Below are 25980 nucleotides of genomic sequence, written 5' to 3'. Positions count from 1 at the left end.
ATTGCAAATAAAAAAAAAAAGGCAAACAAACCAAAAAACAAAGCTTGCTTTTGTTTATTCCATTCAAAATGGTTTTCATTATGACACTTATTTTAAGAGGACAAGGCTTGAAAACAAAATGTTTTCCTCCCTGTCAAATGTAATGTTTTGTTTAAGCTAGAGCATTTGGGGTTGTTTTTTTTGGTTTGTTTTGTTGTTTTGTTTTTTTTTTTTTTAAAAAAAAAAACCACCCAAACTTCTTGATTCTCCAAGAACCTAAAATAAATCTTGGCTTGACCTCAAAAGGTGCTTTGTTTTTCTCATTTCCAGAACTTTCAGGGGAAAAGAATGCTTTATTCGCACAGCTGTAGCCAGGCAGAGGGGGAGAAGTGGGTAGCTGATGAGAGGAAACGTGCTGAAGTCTTTCTCAGGAGATGCTGCAGCTGATGTACTTCAAGGTCTTTATGCTGTAGCTGTTTCCTTTGTCTTTCCTTATAAAAGCGCTCCTTTTGCTTCTTTTTGCTCCCTCTGCACAAACCCCAGCTGATCCTAACCATGGGGAAGTGATAACAGACACCTGTAAACTAAGCACCAGGTGTCTTGGGCCAGCCCTGACAGAAGCCTTCAGCTGTATTTAGATACAACTTTAAGTAGATACTCATGCTTGTAGGAAATCCGTAGTTCAACAAGCTGAAATAAAACAAAATAGCAGGTCATTGTTAAAATGGTTGAAGTTTCTCACTCCTTCAGAAACCCAGGTACAAACGGTGCACCTGGCATAACAGCGCCTCCACTCAGGTGCTAGCTGGACACCCAGAGAAGCTTTCTTGATTTGAGGAAAAACTATTTTCAGATAGAGATCAAGTCCAAAATATAAGACTCAACCCAGATACAAAGATGTAACTTGTCGTTTTCCTTTCTGTGGCTTCTCTTGCTTTCTATTACTGGCGTTAGGTCTCTCAGTAAAATCTAAATCAGCATAAAGAGTCGTTTCACACCTGGGATGAGATACCTAGAAACAGAAGTTTTAACATTCAAGTAGTCTGCTGCAGGCTTCCTCCCTTGACCTCTGGGGAGCTGAAACACTCCCTTCAGCTTCCAGCCTTTAAAGCAGACACAGTACTGTATTTTCTTCCCTCCTTTTTCTGCCTTGCCTACTTGGGTTTGGAAGTTGCTTGCAGCAGCCACTGTTACAGAAAGTTTCATGCTTTCTGCCTCAGAGGATTCCTCAACTGCCTCTAAAAAAGATGTAACAGTAAATGCCTTGTTCAGGGCTTAAGCTCCTTGTAAACATGTACATTTGAGTGTTTAAGTACAAGCAAGCCTCTAAATCCTTGATGGTTCACCCACAGCTGACAGAATATGTAGAAATGGTTAAAATAATTTCCTAGATTCAGGTTATAAAAAGATATTCAATGAAACTGTGTCAAAATCTCATAGAAATAGGGGAGTGTCTTAAATGTCAAAAATATTTAAATGCTAATGAATGTCTGATTCACATATAAATGAACAAGATAATTTAGGAGATAAAAATGACCTCCGTCCTCCAAGCCCTATTGATTATATGCCTGTAACACCTCAGTGAATAGGATACCACCCACTTCTCCGATCAGGCTTTTTGCTCATTACGGATATTCTGAGATATCTTTCAACCATCAACACATATGTTTCAAATATGCAAGAGCCGTGATGGCTGAAGGGCAATTTTGTTATCTATTCAGGTAATGAACAGAGCTATAACTGCAGTCGTTATATGAGATTCTGCAAGAAATTCAGCATTATCATCCAAGTGATATGACACATACTACTTTTACAAAAAGCTTTCAACACCTCTCTAAATTAGTTAATGAAGAAGACAAAAAAATATCTGACAAATGATATCAATAGCACAAAAGTAAAAACGTCACCCTTGATTTAAAATACTATTCACATTAAAACTGTTTTTAGGAACTTTCATGTTTAAGAGCATCTTGGTTATCATACCAAAGTAGAAAATCTTCTCCTCCCAACTCCATGCCTCAGAGAATGGAGAAACTGGGGAATTCTCCTGTAGGTTTTATGGAAGAAAAGATTAATCCAGAAGTTTATTCCAAAAGCATTATTGCAAACAACTCTACAAATACTACAACTGCCAGTCCTCAAATCCTCAGGTATTTATGAAAATATCTTTCCTTTGAATCATGCAAAATCTTGGATGTGCAAATTTTTCAATGATGAAATTATTTTCTCAAGGCGAGTTTACTGCATGTGTATCTTTCCAGCCCAAGATTATTTGGTGCTCGGGTTACACCACATGTGAGCAGCTTTGGGGAGCAAACCACAGCTCTGCACAGCCCTCCAGCCGTTTGGTTTTATGGATGGAGATGGAAGACCTGAGGTCCAGCTCCTGCATCTTGCAGGCTCTCAGGCTTGTGTTTCTGTGAGGTGACACATGCAGCACAGAGAACATTTCCTTGGGTGCTGTTGAGAGATGCTGTTCTGGCAAGGGCTGGGTGGGGATTGTGGTCAGTGGTCTCCATGATGCAGACGTTGATGGTTCCTCCCTTCTCTTTCAGAGATGCACGTTGCCTGGGCTCTGAAGCTGCATTCTTTCATCTCACAGACAAGCCAACATTTCCCCTTCTTGCTAGGAGATACGCTAAAAATGATGAAATCAGAAAGGTTAAACATACTGATTCGAAACACTTAAACATTTGGATAACCACTTACTTAGGTGTAGTCATATTTTGCTCAGAAGTTTACTGAGTCATGCTTATAGTCAGCTATAACAATAATAACGTGAATGCACAAACCACAGGATCACGGGCCATGACTGAAAGAATGGGTACCCATAGAATCCTTAGAAGTAAAAACACTAAAGATGATTTTTATTTTCATTTGAAGAGTAAAAAGAAATTCAATCTTTTATTCCCCTAAAAAAAAAAAAGTTAGTTATTGCCACATTTTTAGAGGTACTAAAACTTCCATTCCGTATAAAATTTGTGCTATATGAGATCTGAATAAAAAAGATCAGTGAATATATAATTCTCAAAAATTGTAGTTTCAGATAGGCCAAATATAGACAGACATCTGCACTGAACTTATAAACAACTTCATCCCTGATACACAAATTTAAATTTCTATTATTTTAAATATTTTCTTTTCAACATGTGCAAAAATAAATTATTCGAAACAGGGTTCCTTTCCAAGCTTAATTTTACACTTCGAAATAAAACTAAAGCTGAAGTTTTATTCCTTTATTTTAGGGGTTCAAAATGTTTCATTTACAGTCTTTTTTGTTAAAAAAAATATTTTTATTTCAGTTGGGTGAAATAAAAATATTTCCCGATGTTTTTCAGCTCGGTTGGTGGATCAAAACTAAATTATTTAAAACCCTTTGTGATTAAATATGGGATTTGACTGGTAGAGTGCTTCTCTAAACTTCCTCTGTAGACAAAACAGAGGCAGGTGTTTCAGGTGCTCAATTAGTCCTTGCAGCTTTGATTCCTTTCTGTTCTGAGGGTACAGTTTTCAACATCAAGATATTAATATATACATCCTGATGCAGCCTGCAGTCTGGTATACAAAAGGCAGCTTGTTTAGTGCTAGGTCAGTGAAGGAAAGAGACTCATCAAGGATACTGCAGTTCTGATGGCTGCTGCAGAGCAATTAAAAATTCCCAGGTAACATCACAAGGAACCGAATGTATCAATACAAATCAAATTCTTCAGAAATGTGTGACCAGCCAAAGTGGTATGTCCTCACTCCTTCCACAGGAAAGTCAGGAAAGAAGTGGCTTTCTATGGCTTTCATCTCTGATGTGTTGTTCTGCTAAAGGACAGGTTTTATGGGATTATGAAAAAAACATTGGCTAAAAGATTTCCTGTCCCTCTGCAAAGTGAATCAATGAATTAAGAGCACCCTTTTCTCTAGACCTAAAATCTTCATTTTTGGCACTCCATCCTGCAAAATGGAGTGAATGCAGAATACAAAAACCCCGTGAAGATCATCAGTTATGAATTTCCATGCCACACAAAACCCACTTTGACCATTGTATCAGCCAGCTGGCTTACGATTCCTAAAATATTAGCATAATGTAGTACAACATATACAGGAATTATAACAGCAAGTATTGGTTACTTTTCACCATTAAGTATATACAGATCTGCCTAGATGTTTTCTTCTTGTCATAGGTTCTGCAATCTATTTGAATATCCTCTGAAATTATACAACAGTTACATTTAGCAGTCAGAGCTATCAAAGCAAAGTTTTAGAAATGGAGAATAGTTCATAGATTATTCTTGTTTCACCTTCCTTATTTCTTTTGTATTCCTATGTTATTTTAAAGATTAATCTTTTTTTTAAAAAAAACTTTTTTCCCCCCTTCTTTTGCAAAAGAAGCCTGTATTTCTGAATGATAAAAAAATACAAAGAAATTGCCTTTTCATTTCTGAAAACCGAACAACTGCATCTCAGCAATAATTAGTACATGGAAGTGCATGTACCACAAAAGATGATTATCATCAAATCTAAAGTAAGTGAACATATGGTGGTAGGATAAATCAACACAGAAGTAGTATAAATAACAACACCAAGTCATTAGGTAAATAGGGAGGAAAGGAAGATAACATTGCATGAAATAACTGCTGACAGGATAGCATTTGTTGAAAGAGAGTTTATGTTTAATGATGTTTCTCTTTTCTGTGGGGCCACTGAGGGTAACATATGACACCAGTGAAGTGGACATAATTTGGGTGCATTTTTCTAATTAAGTAAAATGGCCTTCAAAGTAATGGTGAGGAGATCACAAAAGTTAAGTGCTGCTTTTTAGATTCAGACTAGAGCTGGGGTTCTACTCATGGAGTTCAGGACTATCCAAGGCATGGAGAAGGTTAATGGTCCTTCCCATCCCCCTCCCATCCCCCCTCCCCTCTCTGTATCCAAGCAAATGGCCCACAGGACTGCAGAGAAAGACGCAGCTTGTTAAACCACTGCTGTACTGACTCAGGACATCTAAGACCATAAAGTTGTAATAGCATGCTGCTGTCATAGACTGATATTCTAATTGACAGAGCTGCCCGCACACAAGTGCAGTGCTTCGGGATGCTGGGCACATTGAATTCGGGGCAATTCAGGAGCTGAGCAACGCATTGCTCAAGTATAGGATGAAATTACAGTGCAAGGATCCTGAAGCGTTAAAATATATCAAATGCTTTGGATAGTAACCCTCTCGAGTTTTAATTTGGCACAGGGTCAACTATGACTGCCAGCTCTGAGAGGGAGGAGGGGAAAGGATTGATACCAGTAGGAAGGGTGCTGCTTAGAATTGTTTCTTTGGAGACAGAAATAGCATGAAGCTGATGGAAGCAGCTCCAGGGAGAAATAACATTCCCTAGTGAAATCCAACAGAAATAGTCTGTACAGTACTTCCACCATGTCACAGAGCGAATGGTGACAGTGCACAGAGGGTATTTCTATGCAGAAAATTACTGAGTAGCAGTAGGAGCAGGAGACACGTTACAAGATCAACATGACAAAGTGAGCAATTAGGCTTTCCCGAAACAGAGGACAGAATTTTTCTGCACCCTGTCATCAGCTCTAGGGCTAAGGGTGATGCGTGTGACCTTACACAGGCTGATCACAACAGGCCATGCTGGGTCAGGACCTATTGAGTTGCTTCCTTCAGTGCAGGTGGTGGAGTTCATTCCAAATGTAGCTACTCAGAAGCATTAAACAAAACATAGTATGCATTAAAATGACATTATTAAGGTTACAAAGGTTACAGAGTCAAGCACTCAAAAGCCACCTCTGCAACCTTAATTCAGTCCCCATTGTGTGTTTTCTCCATCTTCCCACGACTCTCTCATACTTCTACACCATACGTAAGCCTTATAGTAAATTTTGTTCATATCAGCACAACAGTGAGATGAGCTTGTAAGCAATATTACACATACAGTATAGAAGAACTCATATAGGAACTACCTGACCAATTATTTTATCTTCATGGTTTAATACGTGATCCCAGGATATATTTACTGGATAATATGTAAACTGCTCGGACTTAATCCCTGACTTTTTGGTTCAGACTAATGTAATATTACTTCAGATGTCTCAGTGAGGCACCCATGTTAGGAGGATACGCTCTTTCTGGCAATAGTGAGATTAACTTTTGCTGGCTGGAGATAGAAGTAGTAACTTGCCATTTGCCTCTGAACCCAGAGAGTCTCTTTTGTAAGGAGATGAATAAATGGGTAGGGGAAAAAATTGCCTAAACTCAAATTAAAATCATCTGAAATCCACTGAGAAGCTAAGTCTTTCTACTAGCAAGACTCAACTAAAATGAGCACAGGTATCCTTCCTTTCCCTGGGGAAAATTTTATTCCCAAAATAAAAATTTATTTTTGCCATGACTAGTACCAATATAAAAGTTGCCATATATTTGCTGCCATCAGGAAACTCTGCTAAAAGCCAGCAAACAAGCTAGAAATTACCCTAGCGATAACTTAGCCACATGCTCTGGGGAAGCCACTGCCATCAGTTCAGGCTTTCTCAAATCACAGCATTAACAAATTTCTATCATTAAACATTTCCTAACACTAACAGTGTTTGAACAGGAAACCTGTTAGCAAAAGCTACATGTACTGATGAACGCAGCGATGAAAATTAACTAAATCAGCATCGTTTCAGCATTTGACTGGGGGTTGCATTGCTCTGGGCTTCACATCTGGGGTTTTATACCAGTTGCATTTCTCTGAACTTCTTGGGACATACCTCTTATCTGCAAAAAAATTTCCCAGGGTTGAGCTGTGGCCAGCTGGACACTGTTGAACTCTGACGTCAGGCCACGTTTTGTGTTTGGGAATAAGTTTAGTCGCTCTGGTAACTGAAACAGCCTTAAGTTATGCTTATCCCATGAATCCCCAGAAACGCTGGCTGAGAAGAACCTACAAGCAGAAATATTTCATGGCAATAATTTTGTAACAAAACAAAAACCAAAACCACAGCAAGACCCAAAAGCCAAGAGAGGGGTGTGTTAATGGTTATATATCAAAGCTTCTTTGTCAACAGATTTTTCCGAGTATCTACTTAAAACACTTTTTCTTCTGATTTGTACCACGCTGGAAGAGCAGAGCTTAGAAATGTAGACCTGAGGACCTTAGCCTTTATTCAAAGGAGCTTTTGACTTGCTTCAGTGTAACTAAAGGCTCCAGGAATTAGGTCCTTTTTTTAGGACCATGAAAACAGACAATTAACATTATTCACCTCAAGAAGTTCAAGGGCAAATGCAAGGCCCTGCACCTGGGTCGGGGCAATTCCCAACAGCAATACAGACTGGAGGAGAAGTGGATTGAGAGCAGCCCTACAGAGAAGGACTTGAGGATACTGTGGATGAAAAATTGGACATGAGCCAGCAATATGCACCTGCAGGCCAGAAAGCCAACTATATCCTGGGCTGCATCACAAGAAGTGTGACCAGCAGGTTGAAAGATGTGATTTTTCCCCTGCTACTCTGCTCTCATGAGACCCCACCTGGAGTACTGCATCCAGCTCTGGGGTCCTTAGTACAAGAAGGATGTGGATGTGTTGGAGCGAGTCCAAAGGAGGGCCATGAAAATGATCAGAGGGCTGGGAACACCTCTGCCGTGAAGACAGGCTGACAGAGTTGGGGATGTTCAGCCTGGAGAAAAGGCAGCTCCAGGGAGACCTTATTGCTGCCTTTCAATGTATAAAGGGGGTTTATAAGAAAGATGGAGAAACACTTTTTACCAGGGCCTGTAGTGACAATTTTAAACTGGAAGAGGGTAGTTTTAGATTGGACGTAGGGAAGAAATTCTGTACTAGGAGGATGGTGAGAAACTTTACCGGGTTTCCCAGAGCGGCTGTGGCTGCCCCATCCCTGGAAGTGTTCAAGGCCAGGCTGGATGGGTCTTGAAGCAACCTGGTCTAGTGGAAGGTGCCCCTGTCCCTGGCAGAGGGGTGGAACTAAATGATCTTTAAATGTTCCTTCCAACCCAAACTATTCTACGATTATTAAAAACAAATAAATAAATTTCAGCACATAAAAATTTTACCTCTGTAGACAAAGCTCTCTGTGGTGTACTTAATGAATTTTTCCTTTCAGCTATCAACCATTGTCTATTCTACTGTACTTAGAAACATCTGTTATTTGTTCTTTTTTTTATTGTGCTTCATAGGCTAGAATATATTGGCTTTACATGGTGACTGTTAGGGTGGATGTTGCACAAATAAACAAATTCAAAAAACCTGCTTTACCAAAAAAAAAAATTAATAAAAAAATTGTATCTAAATAGAAGAAACAGGCAACAGTTCCAACACATTTTTAATGGAACAGATAGAATTTTATAACTACAGCTTTTTCACAGTGTCCCTGTGAAATCATATGATAGAATATTTGCTATCATAGCACTGTATTATCCTACAATTGCAAGGCATCACAATAAAACTTCAAGTACAATAAAAAAACAAAATTGCAAATACAATAGATTTTTTTCTATTGTAAAGTTAACATATAACAGCATATAAAATAAGCTCCAAAACTGATGAATGTTGTATAGGATTTTCACAAAATAAAATGCCTTTTGCTTGTGAGACAATGCACATCCATGGCTATCTCTCTCCAAATTTTACCCCATATTATTCTTTACTTTTCCATTGGGTAAGTGATTTGAGCTGTCAAAAGAAAAAAAAAAATTCCAATGTAGAAAAAAATAAGAGTTAGAAAGTAGAAAAAAAGTGAAAGCAATGAGGAAAAGCAAAGTATTAGCCACCCCCCTGCCTTTGTGGCACTGCAGCTGTGTAAATTACAGATTCTATTTCAGCCCTTCGTCTCCTTTCTTCCTTTGGCCTTGAGTTTGCAAAGAAACACGCTCATCTTTCCCAATTTTCTCCTTGGTTCCTGCAAAATGAGCAAATGATTAATAAAGCCACATGCTGGACAATGGGACGTGCAAGGCAGGAGCAGAGGAGAGCTCATGCACAGTGCAGCACGTGGAGTCCTCTCCTGTCCATCCCAGGGTGGGCTTCCCCACCAACTGCCTCCAACCCCAGCAGACACTGCAGTGAGGCCAATGCACAGAAGTCACCCTATTTCTTTCTGTCGGTAACCTGCCCTGAATACTTCCTATCATAAAAAAACCTTGCAGCCTGAACAATAAAAACCTCTTACTGGGGTGAAACCCAACCCATAGTAAGAGCTTTTTGATATTTTAATGGTAATTTAAGGTACTGCATGTTGTTTTGGGTTGTTTCTGGGGGTTTTTTTGGTTGGTTGGTTTTCTTTTATCTTTTTTCTCTGCTCATTTATTCCTCCTTTGGCTTCAGGATCTTTAGTTTATTGAGTTTGTTCCTCTGCCTACAGAAGGCTAGAGGTAGCCTCATTTCTAATTCTGCCATACATCACAAGGAAGATCATTTCAGGGAAAGAGCTGAGTGAATAATGCCAGATTCTCTGACTGACAGAGAAACAATTAGACGAGGTCAAACTGAAAAATGCCCAAGCTGCGGGGTAAAATTAAGATTTTTTTAGTTCTTCCATTTAAATAAAAATATTTTAGTTAATTTTGTAGTTACATAAGTCTCGTGTTAAATCATTCGAATTTTATTTCAGTTGTTGTAAAAATAGAGCACAGAGTGGAGCATTAAATGTTACACATATTCTGAAATATACTCCTCCATTTTTTTTCAGCAAAAATTCCAAAACACTTAGCAAATTCAATCCAATTGTGCTACTGCTTCAGTATTGCATTTGCATTTCTCATCAGTGTTAACATTTTAGATGTAAAATCAAACCACTGTTGAGCTGGCTTTAGCTTACTGCTTTATTTGTGTGGGACATTTTTAAGGATTGGGATTTAATACTTACCTGGAACAAAACCACATATGAAAATTCTGTCTGAAGGGAAATGTCTGAGTCCCCATAGCTCTCCTGAGAGGACACCTTGCTCTGACAGAGGCTGTTACTAACAGTTTATAACTCCTGATATTTTAGTGTAAGCGTGCAATTCCTCTCTGACCATTTAATCCCTCTGAAGCAAAGCTAACTGGTCATCCTTCTCTAGGCTTGCATAAATTCACACATCAGTTTTAAAATGAGATGAAGATTGCATCTGATATTACTGAATGTCACATTCTGACATCAATCTGAAAGAATGTCAGTTTATAGCTGAATCTTAGCAACCTTTGCTTACATAGCCCAGGAGCTGACTTAGCATTCAAGTGTACCAAACAACTGTCTTGCCCCAAAATAGTATCAATGGTAATTTATCTATTTGAAAGTCAAATTGTTTAAATAGTTTGTTAGAAAACAATCAGGATAGAAGGGCTGAACAACTTATGTCAGAGAGCATTTTGTTCTGCCAAGAATCAGTGAAAAAAAAAAAAAAAAAAAGAAGAAGCACCTGTATTTCTTTGACTTTTCTCCACTCCTGAGAAATTTATCTTTTTGAGAAGGTGGTGGACAAAAGTTTATCTACCTGTCTTTAAGCAAGCATCAGAAAATATGGAGTGGAAATGAGGGCTGGGTTCCTCTGTGTTTGATCTAAGGGGGACAGAGGACTTCTGAGGTTTGTTGGCTGCATGTGGGCTGACATACTTAACGCCAAGATTACTAATGAAAATATTACATGGAAAAAGTCTTTAATATTTAAGGTAATTGTTCAACCAACATTTTACCTCAACATTTCACTTTTTCTCTTTCCAATCTATTCTTTACCTGTTTTAAAATTCTATTTTAAAATAGCCATAGCTAATTCACCTTTTCCCTTAGCCCCATTGTATAATGCCTCCGCTCCTCTCTTTTATGAAAGTAGTGAAACTTCTGGTTCTTCTTTTAATTTCAGTTTGATTTTTGACAATTCTTGTTTTATTCTACAACTTTCTGACCTCAGGAACACGGCGTTTTCTGAGCATGTTTTGCTAACTCCTAGCATCCTCCTTTCATACAGCAGAATCGGCAGAAATTAATTCTATTATCTCCAGCTGGCAGGAAGCTCTAAGCCACAGGATGACCTGGTCTTGGTTATTTGCATCTTCATTTGCTCAGCTAGACACAAACTGAAGCAAACTTCAGTGCTTGAGGAGGTGGACCATTGGACACAGCGTACATAAAGCTGCAATTATTTCTGGATATGTTCCCCTCTCTATGTTGTAATTTCCATAGAATCTTTAGTAAATTTAAGGGCTTCATTACCCAATATCCAGGACTTTCCATGCAAGGTACAATTCAAAGATAACTAAAGACCAGTTAAATGTGTGAAATGAAGGCCAAGGGCAGCAACTTCATTTCTCAGACATAGCAATATGCTTACTAGAAGTATCAGGGAAAGATACAGCCTCCTATGTCCTCCCACAAATTCTTAGTCTCATTTCTCCTCCCTGAACTTCTGCAAAGTCCACTTTCTTCCCATTAGCCCTGTCTTCCGAACTTGACCTCTCTTGAGTTATACCACTCTCCCTGCCACATCAAAACTACACTGCTACTTTCCATTTATTTTTCCTTATTTAAACTCTCATAAGCTCTTTCATCTGCTAAGAAGCCACTTTGCTTCCACATCAAAATTTCATGTTGCCTGAAGGACTGAAAAGCCTCAGGCTGGGCCACTCTCCTTCTGACCCCACACTAAGGTGTGCTTGGCTTTCTAGTGCAAAGTTATATGGATAAAACAACACATGAAAAAGAAAAGAAGAAAGTATATATACTAAGAACAAGTATTCTTCACATCATTAAATGTTCCACTGAAATATCAGTCACATACCATGATGAGAAACAAAATAGATGAGTTTGTACAAGAAGTAATAGACTCAACCTCTCCTGCACATAGGCAGTTGCACCTGTTGCAAAAGGCATTAGTAAAAGAGTGTCTCCATAAACAGTGACTCTGCAACAAATCCTGAAAGGGGGCTGAAAAGAGGATTGCACTGGCACAGGATCCCAGTGAAGTGACAACGTATCCCACTGGTAAAAAGAGGGCAATTGTGCTCCCCTAAAAGTTGGATAAAGCAAATTCTTTATAGCCAGTTTTCAGACAGCAGGTTCTATGTATGAAATGATGAACTAGCATTTGTGTTTTCAATATATTAAACATTTTGCTATCACCAATTTACTGCTGCTGGTTGCTTCCACAGTTTTTTGGCTAATATGTGCCAGTTTTCACTGCGAAGTTATAGCAGTGTGCCTTACCCATCTTCTAGTACCCTGCTACTCAATCCTAATACCATTTTCTGGCTAATGTTGATGTGTGAGCTGAAATGATCTATAACAAAGAGACATTAACCTGTAAAGCTGCTGTACTGGAAGTAGCCTTTGGTCAAATAAACTTACAATCACAGTACTTTCTCTTTGACACACAAACTCTCTACAACTTGCTTCCAATTTTATTTCTGTTAAGTGTCTTTCACCAAATGAAATAATATTAGAAAACTACATGAAACATGAAATGGATAGTTAATATTATAGTAACACAGGGTATTACAATAATGGGCTTGAATTTTTCACAGTTCCCATTATAACCTTGCTATTTAGGGGTCACAGCTGAGCCACTGTAGATTGTATTGGAATTAAACTGTAATTCAGAAATTTCTGGGTTACCGTGAGTTTTGCAAAGCAATTTTGAAGTACTAGGGGAAGAAAATTGGGGTTTTGTTTGGGTTGGGGTGATTTTTTTTTCCTGGTTGTATATATTCTATTCATTTTGATTGCTTTAAAAACCAAACAAACCAACCAGATTTTAAAAAAATACAGAATGTTCTTAGTGAAGACTTCTGGATTTCTGGGTATTTTGTGAGTATTCTGTTTGAAACATTGGAGATTTTTCCAGTTTGAGAGAAAAATAGCTACCAAGCAGATGCACTAGCTATTTCAAAATACTCCCTCCCGCTACACCAACAGAAAACTACTGTTGATTGCCACTGCTTAATATTGTCTCCCACACATTTAGAAAGGCATGATTTCTAGAGTGAAATACCCAGGACAGTTCACTGAAATGAAGCTTGGCATCCAGATTGCTAGCCTGGCTGTAATCACCCTTTGAGTTATAGAGCTTGTAAATCACATATCAAAACATGGGAACACATCAATTAATGTTCTACTGGAAACAAATCAAGGACAAGCCTACAGTGTGACATTCTGCCAGTTTTATTTTGAATAGACGTAGGGGAAAAGCTGAAATGTTTGGTCACAGCCTTTGTTTACCCAATCTGTCTTATATACTATTGCATAATGCTATCACAATATTAATATGCAAATCACCACTCAAAGAAAAGCCATGCTTTCCCCATTGATTTTCAGCTGAGCTTCTGTTACAAAGAAAAATACTTAGCACTTATATTTCTTTTTCATCTTCAAAACTCTTTTAGTACATTTTAATTAATCCTTTTCCTTTCATTTTTCTGACCCTGCATTAGGTTATCTGCCTCCTTTACTCGGGTACTCTCAAGGTTATGTCCTCCTCTCAATGTTTTCCCAAGACTTTTCATGTTTTCAGAAATGATTTCCCTCTCATCTCTTTTTACGCCTAGAATGCAGACCGCAGGAGACTGGCCAGAAGAAAAGGCTAGACAAGGGCAGAAGAAGTTTCCAAGGTCAAAAAGAAACAAAGGAACTCTGTTTCCAGGGAATAATGAACAGTGGCCCCATCTACTGCTGCTGCTGCTTTTTCTTAGCAGGTGCCTTAGCCTGGTCTCAGGCAATCTCTGGGGAGTTGGTAAGGTGACTTTTCCATAGGACATCATGCAAGATGTGGTGCAGCTCAAGGGCTGTGCACGTGGGCATCCAGTTCAAGGTGGCAGATGAGAAAATAGCAGTAGCCTCTTATGGAGAGGAACTTTTTCTCCTCAAAGAGGATTTCTGCTGCAAAGTGTCGCGTGGGAGGCAGAACATGCTTAGGTCCTACAGGAATTTCCCTGCTCACTGGGGAAACATTGATCTGTGTTATAAAAGGAAAACTCTCAGTCCAGATTTATCCTGCGAAACATTAAGAGCCCCCTTTTTTAAAAAAAGATTCTATTTCCATATGCTTAATTATTTTATTATATCCTGTATTATTATTACCTACTGTGTGCTTTAGCTAGATGTTTTGATGACAATTTTAAACATAAGCGGTTGAGGTGCTCTGTACCCTTCTGAAGGTTAGTCACAACATGGGCATCACTCCTAACCTACTAAAACTCTGAAACCAGCATTTCAGCAGTGCACAGGACAAATGCTTATTCATTTCCAAAGGTTCCCATTCCACTCCCAGAGCACAGATGGGCACATGGGGGACTTGACAATGGGCTTCCCTTGGTAATAAAAAGTGGAGAACTCCTGTGGTACTCCTGGAGTCAGTCATCTGCATTTCAAAGTGGGGGAAAGGCTTTCTGTACTCAAGGCAGAGAGAACGGGACTTTTAAAGACACGTTTTGTATCACAACTGTTGATGGAAATACAGCTCAGATTGTTATAATTTTCATTGACATTTTAAGAGTTAGAGTATGGTAAGTGATCTTCACATTTACTTACAGGAAATAGTGCTAGTAGTTTCCCAGAGTGAAGGGTGTTTATCTTTTTAAGAAAATGTGAATTTTGGCAATAAACATATTTTCTCTGTTTCCTCTTTCAATTTTAATTACCTTTAAGAACAACTGTTATAAATGTAAAGAAATACTTGAAAAGTCCTTTGAAAAGGAAATATTTCTGTTACTTCAGCATAACATCTTGAAATATCAAAATAATTCTCACCTTTTTTTTTGCCCCACAGTAGTTTCAAGCTGCAATAATTTATAATTTCTCAGTTATTGCTTTTATTTTTATTTTATTTTCTGATATGAGAGTAAATATTAAAGTCTCCATATCTCCACTTGGCAGGACATGCTACCTAGATGTTTTCAGAATACTTCTTAACCAATAGCAAGTGTTGTCTGAAGACAGAATTTAGAGATGACTCAAAGATAATAACAGGTACTGGGTGTGTTAGCTGATATGATACACTTTGCTCTTGTTCTGGTAAATGTGCTGGGCAGCAGATGTAAAAAGCTGTATTTCATTTGGAGGAGACACAGTCATGCATTTAATTTATAATTCACATAAAATATTAAGTCTATGATTAGGTTTTCATTCTTTCAAGCAATAGGGACCTAAGTTTTTAAAACTTTTAGTTCTAAACCAGTGCCTCTGGTAGTGTATTTAGCAAATCTGTGATGCTGGAGACAGACATAACTCCACATTTACTTGCACTGCACGTACTCTGACTTCACTGGACTTTCTAGATTGTACCAAAAAGTGCAAACTAGGATTAAACTGGAAAGGATTAAGTGAGAGCAGATTGTTAATTTAAATAATTGAATATTTAAGTAGCTTGGTTTCTGAAAACATCCATGTTCCTCTCTGTTATTACTTTTTGTTTATCTTGCACTGCTTAGATTGGAGATTTATAAACATATATTTGTATATAAATATATGTTTATATATACAAATACAGACACATATATGTTTTGTCAGATTTCTTTGTCCTCCTTCTAGAAAAAAAAAACCAAACCAAACCCAAAACAACTACTCAGTTTACTTCCCTTTGCACCTTTAAAAATCTCATAGTTACTATGGAAACAGCTATTAAATTGGGAGTGGCAGTAATTAATAACATATGCAAGTGCAATATGAAGTCTAAAACATAACTAATCCCAGCATTTGGAGTGAATTGTACAGAGCTGCCCTTTTTGCTTTGCATGGCACTGCAGACTGCGCAGAGCCATTTATTACAAGGGGGCTTAACGATACCGCACTGATACATTATGGCTGAAATAGTTTGGACAACGGAAGGAGTATTGACCTATATGAACAAATGACATTATTGTCACATAGTTTAACGGAGCGTGATTCTGGAAAGAATTAGACCCATACAGATACTATGGGCAAACGCAAAATACTTTACACTTTTAGACAATGTAAAAATACTCACTTGCTGCAAAAATGATAGCAGAAGCTTGAAATGTAACTTTAAAATCCATTGCCTCATTTTAATTATAGAGACAGGGGCTGATCAGATGTGCAACTTTACCTACAGCTGCTTTTATCTTTTGACTTGTCACTTTAAAAGCTGAACTGGAATTTTTTAAGAACTGCCAATTAAAGATTTTTAAGAAACCATGAAAGATGAGAGAACCTATCTGCCCTTAGGCTTGATTGGAGAAGGAATATTATAAATATTTATTTGTTATTTTATTATTTCTTAAGAGTACTTGCCATAAAGTCTACCATCTATCCCATTAGCCTCTCTCATTAGAAAATATGGGTGCACAAGAGATTCAAATTTACCTTAAGTAATTTTTGCAGTTGGTGTAAAATATGTAGCAGATGCTGTATGATCGGGCTGAGGTATATTGCATTATACAGGAGAGAGTTCTGCCTTCACCCTGAGCACAAGCAGTGGCTCTTGTGCTCCTAAACCAGAAGCTATGTGGCCTCCATTAGCTGAGCTAATAATCTCTCGTTAGGGGCAAAACATATTGGATGGGCCTGATCCCAGATAACGGGCCTGCCTGGCTTCTGATCCAGCACAGCGTGGCCACGGCAAAGTCACAGCATGCTGCAGTGTGCTCCCCAGGCATACTGACAGACTTGCTGAATGTGTGTCTTCTTTTTACCATTACGATTCCTAATCTGCGATCTTTTAATAATAAGTGGACATGTGTGCACCAGTATGTTTAGACCAAACCTCTGCCAGTGTTCTTCTTCCCCTTTTTCTTCTTTGTTACTCTTCCTGCTTACCTGCTTCTTTTCCTTTTCAGCACTGTTTCCTTCCCCTTACCATCTCATCTTCCTAATCAATTTTTCTCCTCCTCGTGTTCCTGTTTTCTCGTTTCACTCTACTTTTCTCCATCTCACTCACTCCTTTTAAAAATTTTATCTTCCTTTTACGATACATAAATTTATTGTTCTGTCTTCATTTCCACATGCACAACCTTCCTTCCTCATTTGTACTTTCCTGTTCTTAACTCTTACTTTCCCTGTATTCTTTTTTTTTTTTTTGGTTATCCTCTCCCTGCCCCGCATTCCTTCTAAGTTATTTTTGTATTCACTAATAGTTTGCAAAGCAGACGAAATGGGATCCTGATACCATCTCAGCCACCTATTTTAGGATGGGATGCATCCTTCTGTGGAGGTGCTGGTCTGTGTTGATCTACTACAGATGGAGCTGGCATCACTAGTTTTTCCCAGCTGTCGAATTAAAAGCATCAGGAGGTTGATGATCCAACACTGAATGCAGAGGCCACTCTGTAAATGGTTCTTGGAGGCAATTCTCTGACAAATACCGTGTCTCATTCATGCACGATCCCTTGTCCAAAGATACCAACACTCACACGCTTTCAGGCTGTCATTCTTAGCTGGAAACACAAGTCACTTACACAACAGTCATTTAATTAAGAGCACAGTACTTACCTGTTGTTACTTATTGGATAAGACAAAAGAAATCTTTTTATTCTTGAAGGTACTCCGTGTGTATCTCACCAAGTACAGAATGGGAACAGTAATAACCACGTTCCCAAAAGATGGGAGTCAGATACAACTTTCCTACTAAGCTTTAGCTCATCCTGTTAAATTTCCAAAAGCAGTGTCTGTGGCTGGGCAGCATGATAGTACTCATTCTTTTTCAGAAATATTGCTAATTAAAATCTCAACAATAACTTCTGAATGCAGCTTTCATAATCACCTGGTTGATGAGGTTAAGCAGGTATGAGAAATTGAGGTGGCTTCACTGCATTTGGCTGACAGTGGTTTGCTGTGATTATTCGGTTTGCTATCCCAGGGAGCAGCTGTCCTTTCCTTCCAGTGGGACGATGTACTCTTTTTTTAGACCTATAAAGTTGCAAGATATCAGATTTCAGGAAAGCAGCATTCTTACATTTAGAAAAGCTTCTACTGGTGTAAGGATGAGTCTCACAGGGTGAAAATTTTGAGGGAAATTGCCTGATTTAGGAGGAAAAAAAAGAAATACATACATACTTTTGGTTTCAAGAAAGAACTGTATCTGCTTCAAGTCAATGGAAGGGATAGAATAAACTAAGCTAAAATAGATTAGGGGCTGGGTGGAAGATAGACAAGGTTGTACAAAAATATTGTGTCACTTAATCACATCCTTATATAAAACGTATATGTTACTTGTATAAGAGTGTTCTTAGAAGTTATATTTCTTCACAAGCTCTGAACGTACCACAGTTTAACATTTATAATTGAAGGTTTTCTCCAGCAAGATTACTGACATTTATGGTTTTCTGTGACTAGTGTCACAACATCAATATGAGATTTACAACAAGCACTTCTACATTACACTGTGAAATACAACACAGTGACTCTGGAACTAAAAAGTTAATTTTCCTTCCAAACCCAGAAGCATAATAATAAGACTGCAATGAACACAGAGACTTTCAGGACCAAAGAACTACCTCCACATAGTGCTACAATATCTTGTGTAGATATATCAGGATCAGTGATACTTTAATAAACTTTGCATTATGCTTCCTCCTTAAATGGGTGTTGTGGTTTAACCCCAGCTGGCAGCTAAACCCCACACAGCCCCTTGCTCACTCCCCCAGCCCCAGTGGGATGGGGGAGAGAATCAGAAGAGTATAAGTGAGAAAACTCAAGGGTTGAGATAAGGACAGTTTAACAGGTAAAGCAAAAGCTGTGTCTGCACGCAAAGCAAAATGTGGAATTCATTGACTGCTTCCCATGGGCAGGCAGTGCTCAGCCATCCCCAGGAGAGCCGGGCTCCGTCACTTGTAACGGGGACTTGGGAACACAAACACCATCACTCCAAACACCCCTCCCCTTGCTCCTCCTCCCCCAGTTTATATAGTGACATAACACCATACGGTATGGACTATCCCATGTGTCAGTCGGGGCCAGCTGTCCCGGCTGTGTCCCCCCGCAGCTCCCTGTGCCCCCCGGTCTGGTGGCTGGTGGGATGGGATGAGGTGCAGAAAAGCCCCTGACGCCGTGTGAGCTGCTCAGCGGTGACGAGAACACCCCTGTGTTATCCACAGTGTTTCCAGCACAAATTCAAACCACAACCCCATCCTAGCTACTATGAAGAAAATGAACTCTACCCTAGCGAAAACCAGCACAATGATTGAAGTTTTACCTGCCTGGCACTTTGTTTTAACATAGTGTTCTTTGGTATTCACAGAGAGAATATTTACTGTGCTGAGCTCTAAGTTTCAGTATTAAACTCTCCTAAAATTATTGTTGGTTTAACAGCAGTGTCAAAAAATCCAACGAAACAAAAGAAACATTCAGTGTGAAAATGCATAATCTCTGCTCTCATGACTAGAATTAGGGCGAATGTTTTCCTCAAACCTGACAATAACAAGAAAAAAAAATTATATCAGATAGGGAAAGTTTTGGTACTAGATGCAGCATGCTTACTCAAATGTGAATAAAAACAAGGGTGAGAACAAAACAACGTTGACTATCTTGCTGCTGGATATAGCTCACAAAGTTTTTACAATATAAAATGATATGTAATTCAAATATGTAAAACAATTCAGCTCCCTTGCAGCAGGCTGGATCCTGCATTTCCATCTGCTGCAGCCTTCAATAAGGTTTTTTCCCCTGAAATTAGAAATTGAGATCAGGCTGCCTGCGCTCTCTAGTCAGTCCTGCACAAGGAAACAGAATGAGAATTATTCAGTACGATTACCTGCTCCTGCCCTGTGTAACCCACAGACATAAAGATACTAGATGCCAAGAACAAAATGGTATTTTGGTATCACCATGGCATTGATTATCATAGAATTATAGAATTGTTTAGGTTGGAAAAGACCTTCAAGATCATCCAGTCCAACCATTAACCCAGAACTGTCAAGCCCACTGCTAAGCCATGTCCCTAAACACCACATCTACACATCTTTTCAATACCTCCAGGGATGGTGACTCAACCATGTCCCTGGGCAGCCTGTGCCAGTGCTTGACAACTTTTTCAGTGAAGATTTTCCTAATATGTAGACCTCCCCTGGTGCAACTTGAGGCTGTTTCCTCTCATCCAGTTGCCTGTTATCTGGGAGAAGAGACTGACCCCCACCTCGCTACAACCTCCTTTCAGGTAGCTATAGGGAGCGATAAGGTCTTCCCTCAGCCTCCTTTTCTCCAGGCTGAACACCCCCCAGTTCCCCCCGTCACTCCCCATCAGACTTGTGATCAAGACCCTTCCCCAGTTTCGTTGCTCTTCTTTGGACACGCATTAAGACCTTGTCATACTTTTTGCAGTATTTCAGCAAGCACATTTTGGCTGAACTGAATGACATCTGTGGTTCCATCTAGCAAAATACTTGTCATCCCAACCACAAGATGAAGTGTACCTAACACACTGCAGATTAGGACCAGCAAGAATAACAGCCACTACCTAATTATTGAATATAACCCCCCCAAAAAGACACTTAAGACACTTTGTCATTGCATGGTAACTATTCATAGAAGTGCTGCAATGACTGTATGTTAAGTCTTAAACTGCCACTGTTTTCCAAAAGTTTTATGACAATGCTGATTATTGAAGGAGGAGTTTATATACAAGTATAAAACCATAATGATAAAAATTTGAATCTGGTTCTAACCCAATATATTTTTTAAGAAAATATTTTTGAGAGACAGAAGGCCCCACTCATTTGTCTCTTATGCTGGATTTGCAATAGGATAACTAATTTGTGAAAATGTAAATAATATATCCAGAACTTGAAATTAAAGAGAAAGGCTTGATCGTGGATTAATACTTGTTACTGATACACTGAACCGAGAAGAAGCCTTCGATGCAAAATAAATTTTGTATTTCTGCAATAGGATTTTTTATTTCTGATTTATGGACCACCACAGTCAATAGAATGCTTCCCAGTAATTTCAGCAGAACCATAGAATACAATAGAATCATAGAATCATTTTGGTTGAAAAAGACCTTTAAGATCATTGAGTCCAACCATAAGCGCAGTACTGTCAAGTCTACCAAGTAGGTGCAAAGCAAGCTTTCTGTAAGACCCCTCTCATTGTACCAGTCCCTATCATTCCTGTGCTCCTTCACAGAAAGGTCTTGGTCAGACATGACAGGACATAAATTTAGAATGAGGTGAAGTAAGAATGACGAAAGATTTACTTTCATGGTTTGTCATTCAAGTCTATATTTAAGTGCTTAAAAAAGAACACTTGTCAGCTGTAACAGATCTTTAGGAACCTTAACACAGATAAATTATAAGAATATCTCCAGTACAACATTGCTGTGAAGTACAAACCATGTGTTTAAAATATTGTTTGAAATGTGACTGTGTAGGGAAATAATATAATCATCAAAGGGAGGAAAGGAATTGATCGCTTAGGAGGTTTTAATGGCTTTTTAAAATTTCATGATGAAACTACATTTGTGCTCTTTTTTTTTTTTCTGGTTTATGGGAGGATGAAGAAACAGCAGGAAAGTTAATTCTGCTAGTATTATGCTTTAAGTCAATCACACTTTCCCGTCAAAGCTAGTGGGAACTCATTTGAGTACAATTACTCATATCTATGGATGTTTGTAGGATGAGATCAACATTTCTAAACATTCTGCATCTCTATTAAATACCTGGCATATAAATGCATTTTTAAGTCATAAATAGTTAGGTGAAACAAAATAGTGAGTAATTAATAACTAACACATTACTTCTGGAGTAACCCCTGCATTCTTCTCTTCCCCGTGCTTCAGGGTGGCGTTGGCTTCCTAAGTTTCAGATTAAAAAAAAGGCAAAAATTCAAATCCCAGCTTCAAGCCTCACTTAATTTTGAAGGAAAACTGTTATTTGAGACCAGCTTTTCTCAAAACTGGGCTCCAGTCCAAGTTTGCTTGTAAATCCTGTAAAGCTTGCAAGCTGAACTTGAGTCGTATATCACAGATCTGAATCTTCCCATGAATGCCACATCGGTAGCCCTTGCCAAGCTCCCTTTTCCAGCCCTGGCTGCTCCTCAGAACCTCAGCTGGCTTGTTTGGAGTTAACCTGTCTATTTCTCTTCCACGCGGGAGCCATATGTAGATAGCTTTTTGCCTTTCTTTCATCCTCGGGTTTCAGTGAGCTCCACAGGCATTCACTCGCATGTAAGTAGCGTTCGCTGTAGGATTACCTTGCAGAGAGCCTTGTTACGCAGTTGTAAATAGCACAGTAGATTTGATGCTTCAAACATTGCTATATTAAAACATAGCGATGTTTTCTCTAGCATAATTTTCACATTTCAGCTATCATTACAGTGTACTAGTACTGGTGAAACAGTCACAATCCAGACCTTACTGTACTAGGTGGGGTGCCAACCCACCCATGCATTGCACCATTGCATTGCTAGCCATGTGTTATTGTTGTTGGAATTATTAGTAGAAATAGTTATTGCCCTAAGGAGCTCTATAAATGATGGATGCAGCATCAGAAATGCAGGGTTATAGAAAATTGTACTAATGATGAAAAAAACATTCCTGTGTAACCCTATACTTTTCTATTTATTATTTTACATTATCATTCTTTGATCTTTCTTAGTCCCTCCAAGATTATATTGAAAAGGCACATCTGAGGGAGAGTGGTCTTGCTATTCCCACCTACTGAAACCATTTCCCATGTGGGCTTGCACAGTCATTTGTACCCTCTCCTGCCCTAACCAATGTGTGCATCCTTTTCCATTTGCCCACTTCAGCGCGAGAGAACTCTTTCCCAGTTCAGTGCCCATGGCTTGGCGAGCCTCTGGGGGAAGCACAGCTGGGAATTGAACATGAGCATTTTTCTGGTCAGCAAAGATGACATGGGCAAGTGCTGGATCCTTCAGGTAGGGAAGGAGCCAGGTCGGGCATTTCCATCCTTTATTCTGAAGGAGTGTTGTTCACTGCGAGGCTTTAAGTGTTCTGGTGTACAACTAACAGAAGAACATCCAGTGTGTGGATCTCAGCAGAGTTTATGCATGAACTTGTGCCTACCTTCAGAGTACTATCAAGGAGCCAAACCAGTGTTTTTTTGGGAATATTCATGCTCATAACTGAACTGATGTCCTCTTGATACTGGATAAACTGTGGGGCCCCAAGCGTGAGGTGAGACCTTAAATGACACTCTAAGAAGTAAATTTGTCATGGCCTTGTGCAACTTGAAGTACCCCACATTTCAAGCCTCTTTCCTCTGTGCATTTCTCCAAACCTTTACTCCACTCCCCAATGTCTTCTCCACCCTGGATGTCATCTTGATACATGCTATTATGAAGCAGGACTGCTGTGTCACATGCCCACGACTCTGCAGTTACCCATCGCAGCAGAGGCCATCGGTGCCTCTGCACCCCTCTTAAGAAAGCAGGGATGCTCAGATGAGCTGTGCTGCCACTTGATGTGGCAAAACTGTAAAACCTATGGAGACCTACAAAAGCTGGGCTACAGATACCCTTCAGCCTGTTTTGAGTCTACAGGCTGTGGTATAATTTTAAAAATTGCTATTTCGGACTTGTATCCAAACCCTGAATCCTACGTACATACAGGTAGGTGGATAGGTGAAGACAACTGGGAGTTCTTCCCACCAGCTCTGAAGCGCCAGCTCCAATCCAGAAACAATGTAGATGACTGACTGCATGCTTTACAGATTGCAACTGAAATATCACGCTGGCTTCATGCCTGGGCAAATGTGAGCACTCAATTCTTCATTTGTGGATCTCAGCTTTGGTCCTTTTGCCACCTTTAAAATAGAGATGAACACTTCTCTGGTTTATAGAAACTGCTGTGAGTTAATACATTCAAGATGATGCCGCCCTTAAGTAGAAAGGAGATGAAAACAACATGAGTACTGGGTCTGCTCTTTCATTGTCACCTGTTGGACTAATTAAAGATATTAAAATATAATCACATAATTGTACTTAATTAAATACGTAAGAATATGTAAACGCATAACAAGAAAGAAAACCAAACAAAAATAACAACCCACAGATCGAATAGCAAATAAAAATGGTCACTGAACTTTTAATTGCTTTAGTAAATAAGCTACGAAATATATTCCTGGGTTACTTTCTCCATTCGTACCAAGCACGTATAGTTGCCACAGAGACTGGCACGTGTGAACGTGGGTAAAATAAAGGACAGGGAGAGGAGGGGATTTGTCCTCTGAATTTTCAAAGGGATCTGGAATTGCGCTCTAGGCTGGAGATGCGCCTGGGGCGGGGATGCAGCCCGAGGGCTCCCCGCCGTGCCCCCGCATCCCTCCAGTGCTGGGGGACCGGCGGGGACGGGACCCTGCGCAAGGCGGGGGCGGCCGGGCCGGCTCCGCTCGGCGCCCCTCGGCGGGGCAGCCCTCCGCGCCCAGCCGCGCCGCCAGGGCCACCGGCCGGCACAGCGGCGTTCATCCGTGTGGAGTGTTATATATACACACGGTCAACAATATATTTGAAAATGCAGCCCGGACTGGTGGCACACGGGCTGTGTGAGGCTGCCGCTTAAAGGAGGGGAGGGGGGATAAAATAAGGCACGAAGCTGTTTTAAAAATAGCGTGCGGGCGGCGGGGAGGTGCGGCACGCGGCGCCGGGGGCGGCCGGCCCGGCCCGGCCCGGGAGTTCCTCGCTGCCTTGTAAGGAGCGCGGCCGCGCAGGGCCCGCGCCCGCCCCCGCCCCCGCCGCGGCTTCCCCCCGCCGCCGGAGGGAAGGCAGGAGCCGGGAGCGAGCTGCCCGTCGCCAACTCTCTCTCCCCTTCTTTCCTCCTCTCCCTTCAGGAGCTCCCACCCCGCCTGCCTCTCTCCTCCTCCTCAGTCTGCTCTGCAATCAGGGGAATAAACCGGGGAAGGAGACGCACAGACGGAGCGAGCGGGGATCTGTTACAAAAGTAGCCCTGATGGCGGCGGATCAGATGAAGCCGGAGCTGCTGCTGGAGTAGCGGAGAGTAGAGTATCTCCGTTTCTCCTCTTCCCCCCTCTCCACCCACAGATCTCCATCGTTTCTCCTCCTCCTTCCCACCCTCGGCCGCGCTCCCGCTTCGCCTCACATCCCTGGGCTGCGCCTCCTGCGAGGGGGCGGGTGGGGGGGAGCGGAGGAGGCTTTAAAAAACAACGGCCTGCCCCCCCCACCGCCACACACACCGTAATTGAATTTATTATTACTGCCGTCTCGCCGACTTGGGGAAGGGGGATCGATCTTCGATCAGGAAGATGGCTGCTGGCTGGCTCCTAGTCTTTAGCCTGACACTTTTCCAGTCCCTGGTGATGAACCACTCCTCGGAGGGACCTTTCCCCTCGGCCACCACGTAAGTCCCCGCGGGGCCCGGGCCGGGGCGGGGGGCGCGGGGGCGGCCCTCTGTGCCGCGGGGGGCGCGGCGCCGGCCGGCGTACAACGGGGACTAAAGTAACTCCGGGCGGGAAGTGGCGGCGAGGGAACACTGCCGGATTTCGGCTGCTTTGCCTTGGGAAAGAGTCACGGCAGCGGAGGTCCCCGCCGGGGCGGTGGTGGCGGGGGGGAGCGCGCCCCGGTGACGGCCGGCGGCGGCAGTCGTGAGGGGAGGGCTTCGCCCCGCGCCCGCGCACCCCGGGGCTCCGCCGCTCCGGGAGCAAAGTTTCGAGTGACAGAGCCCGCCCCCTCCTCCCACAACGGGTATTTCAGCCTGGCTGGACTCTTAACGCCGTTCCCTCTCCCACACCCCCACACCCCCCAAATTAAAACTTTCGCAATTTTACCAAAATCCGCGCAAAAGGCACATTTCCTCGCCGTCCTGCGGCGGGCGGGCGGGTTCGGAGCCTTGTGCTGAAGCCGCCTCCTCCCTGGCCGCGCTCCAGCGCACGCCGCGGGTGTTGTGCCAGTCGCAGGGCTCGGTGACAGTTGCAGGGCTTTGGTGACAGTTGCGGGGCTTGTTTGCGACCCGTGGCCGCCGGTGGGTGCCGGCTGTGCGCACGCGTGGGCCACCCCGGGGGGATTTCGCCTGCTTAAAGCCACAGAACTGGAGAGCGGCTCCCTCCGGCGCCGGCCTTGCGGGGACGCGGCCGCCGCGAAGGCACCTTTGCGGGAGCTGTAGGCGTTGC

At 41.2% G+C, this 25980-nt stretch overlaps 1 protein-coding gene and 1 long non-coding RNA gene across 12 annotated transcripts in view; one reads left to right on the top strand and one right to left on the bottom strand.

The window, feature by feature from the left end:
• Positions 1 to 25980, bottom strand: LOC119148597. Of its 4 annotated transcripts, XR_005104433.1 has the most exons (5): positions 25639 to 25980; positions 17664 to 17809; positions 6730 to 6902; positions 1963 to 2617; positions 3 to 669 (listed from the first exon to the last, which is right to left on the bottom strand). It is a non-coding gene; the product is annotated as an uncharacterized LOC119148597 (long non-coding RNA). The 4 variants fall into 4 exon arrangements; XR_005104431.1 differs by having other exon boundaries at positions 1 to 2617; XR_005104432.1 differs by lacking the exon at positions 6730 to 6902 and having other exon boundaries at positions 1 to 2617; positions 25639 to 25973.
• Positions 23868 to 25980, top strand: part of CACNA2D1 (calcium voltage-gated channel auxiliary subunit alpha2delta 1) — a 433623-nt gene continuing 431510 nt past the window's right edge. For 3 of the 8 annotated variants that reach the window (XM_037388977.1, XM_037388980.1, XM_037388978.1), the window contains exon 1: positions 23882 to 25211. In XM_037388977.1, coding sequence (XP_037244874.1) covers positions 25117 to 25211 — 95 coding nt within the window. In that variant the 5' untranslated portion in view covers positions 23882 to 25116. Of the gene's footprint in view, positions 25212 to 25980 lie in introns of all 8 variants that reach the window. The other 5 variants (XM_037388982.1, XR_005104430.1, XM_037388976.1 and 2 more) reach the window with 5 other exon arrangements.

The sequence above is a fragment of the Falco rusticolus genome, chromosome 5, assembly GCF_015220075.1.
Source record: "Falco rusticolus isolate bFalRus1 chromosome 5, bFalRus1.pri, whole genome shotgun sequence".
NCBI classification, from domain to species: domain Eukaryota; kingdom Metazoa; phylum Chordata; class Aves; order Falconiformes; family Falconidae; genus Falco; species Falco rusticolus.
Note: the sequence above shows the minus strand (reverse complement) of the source record. Positions and strands in the feature narration are given on the sequence as shown.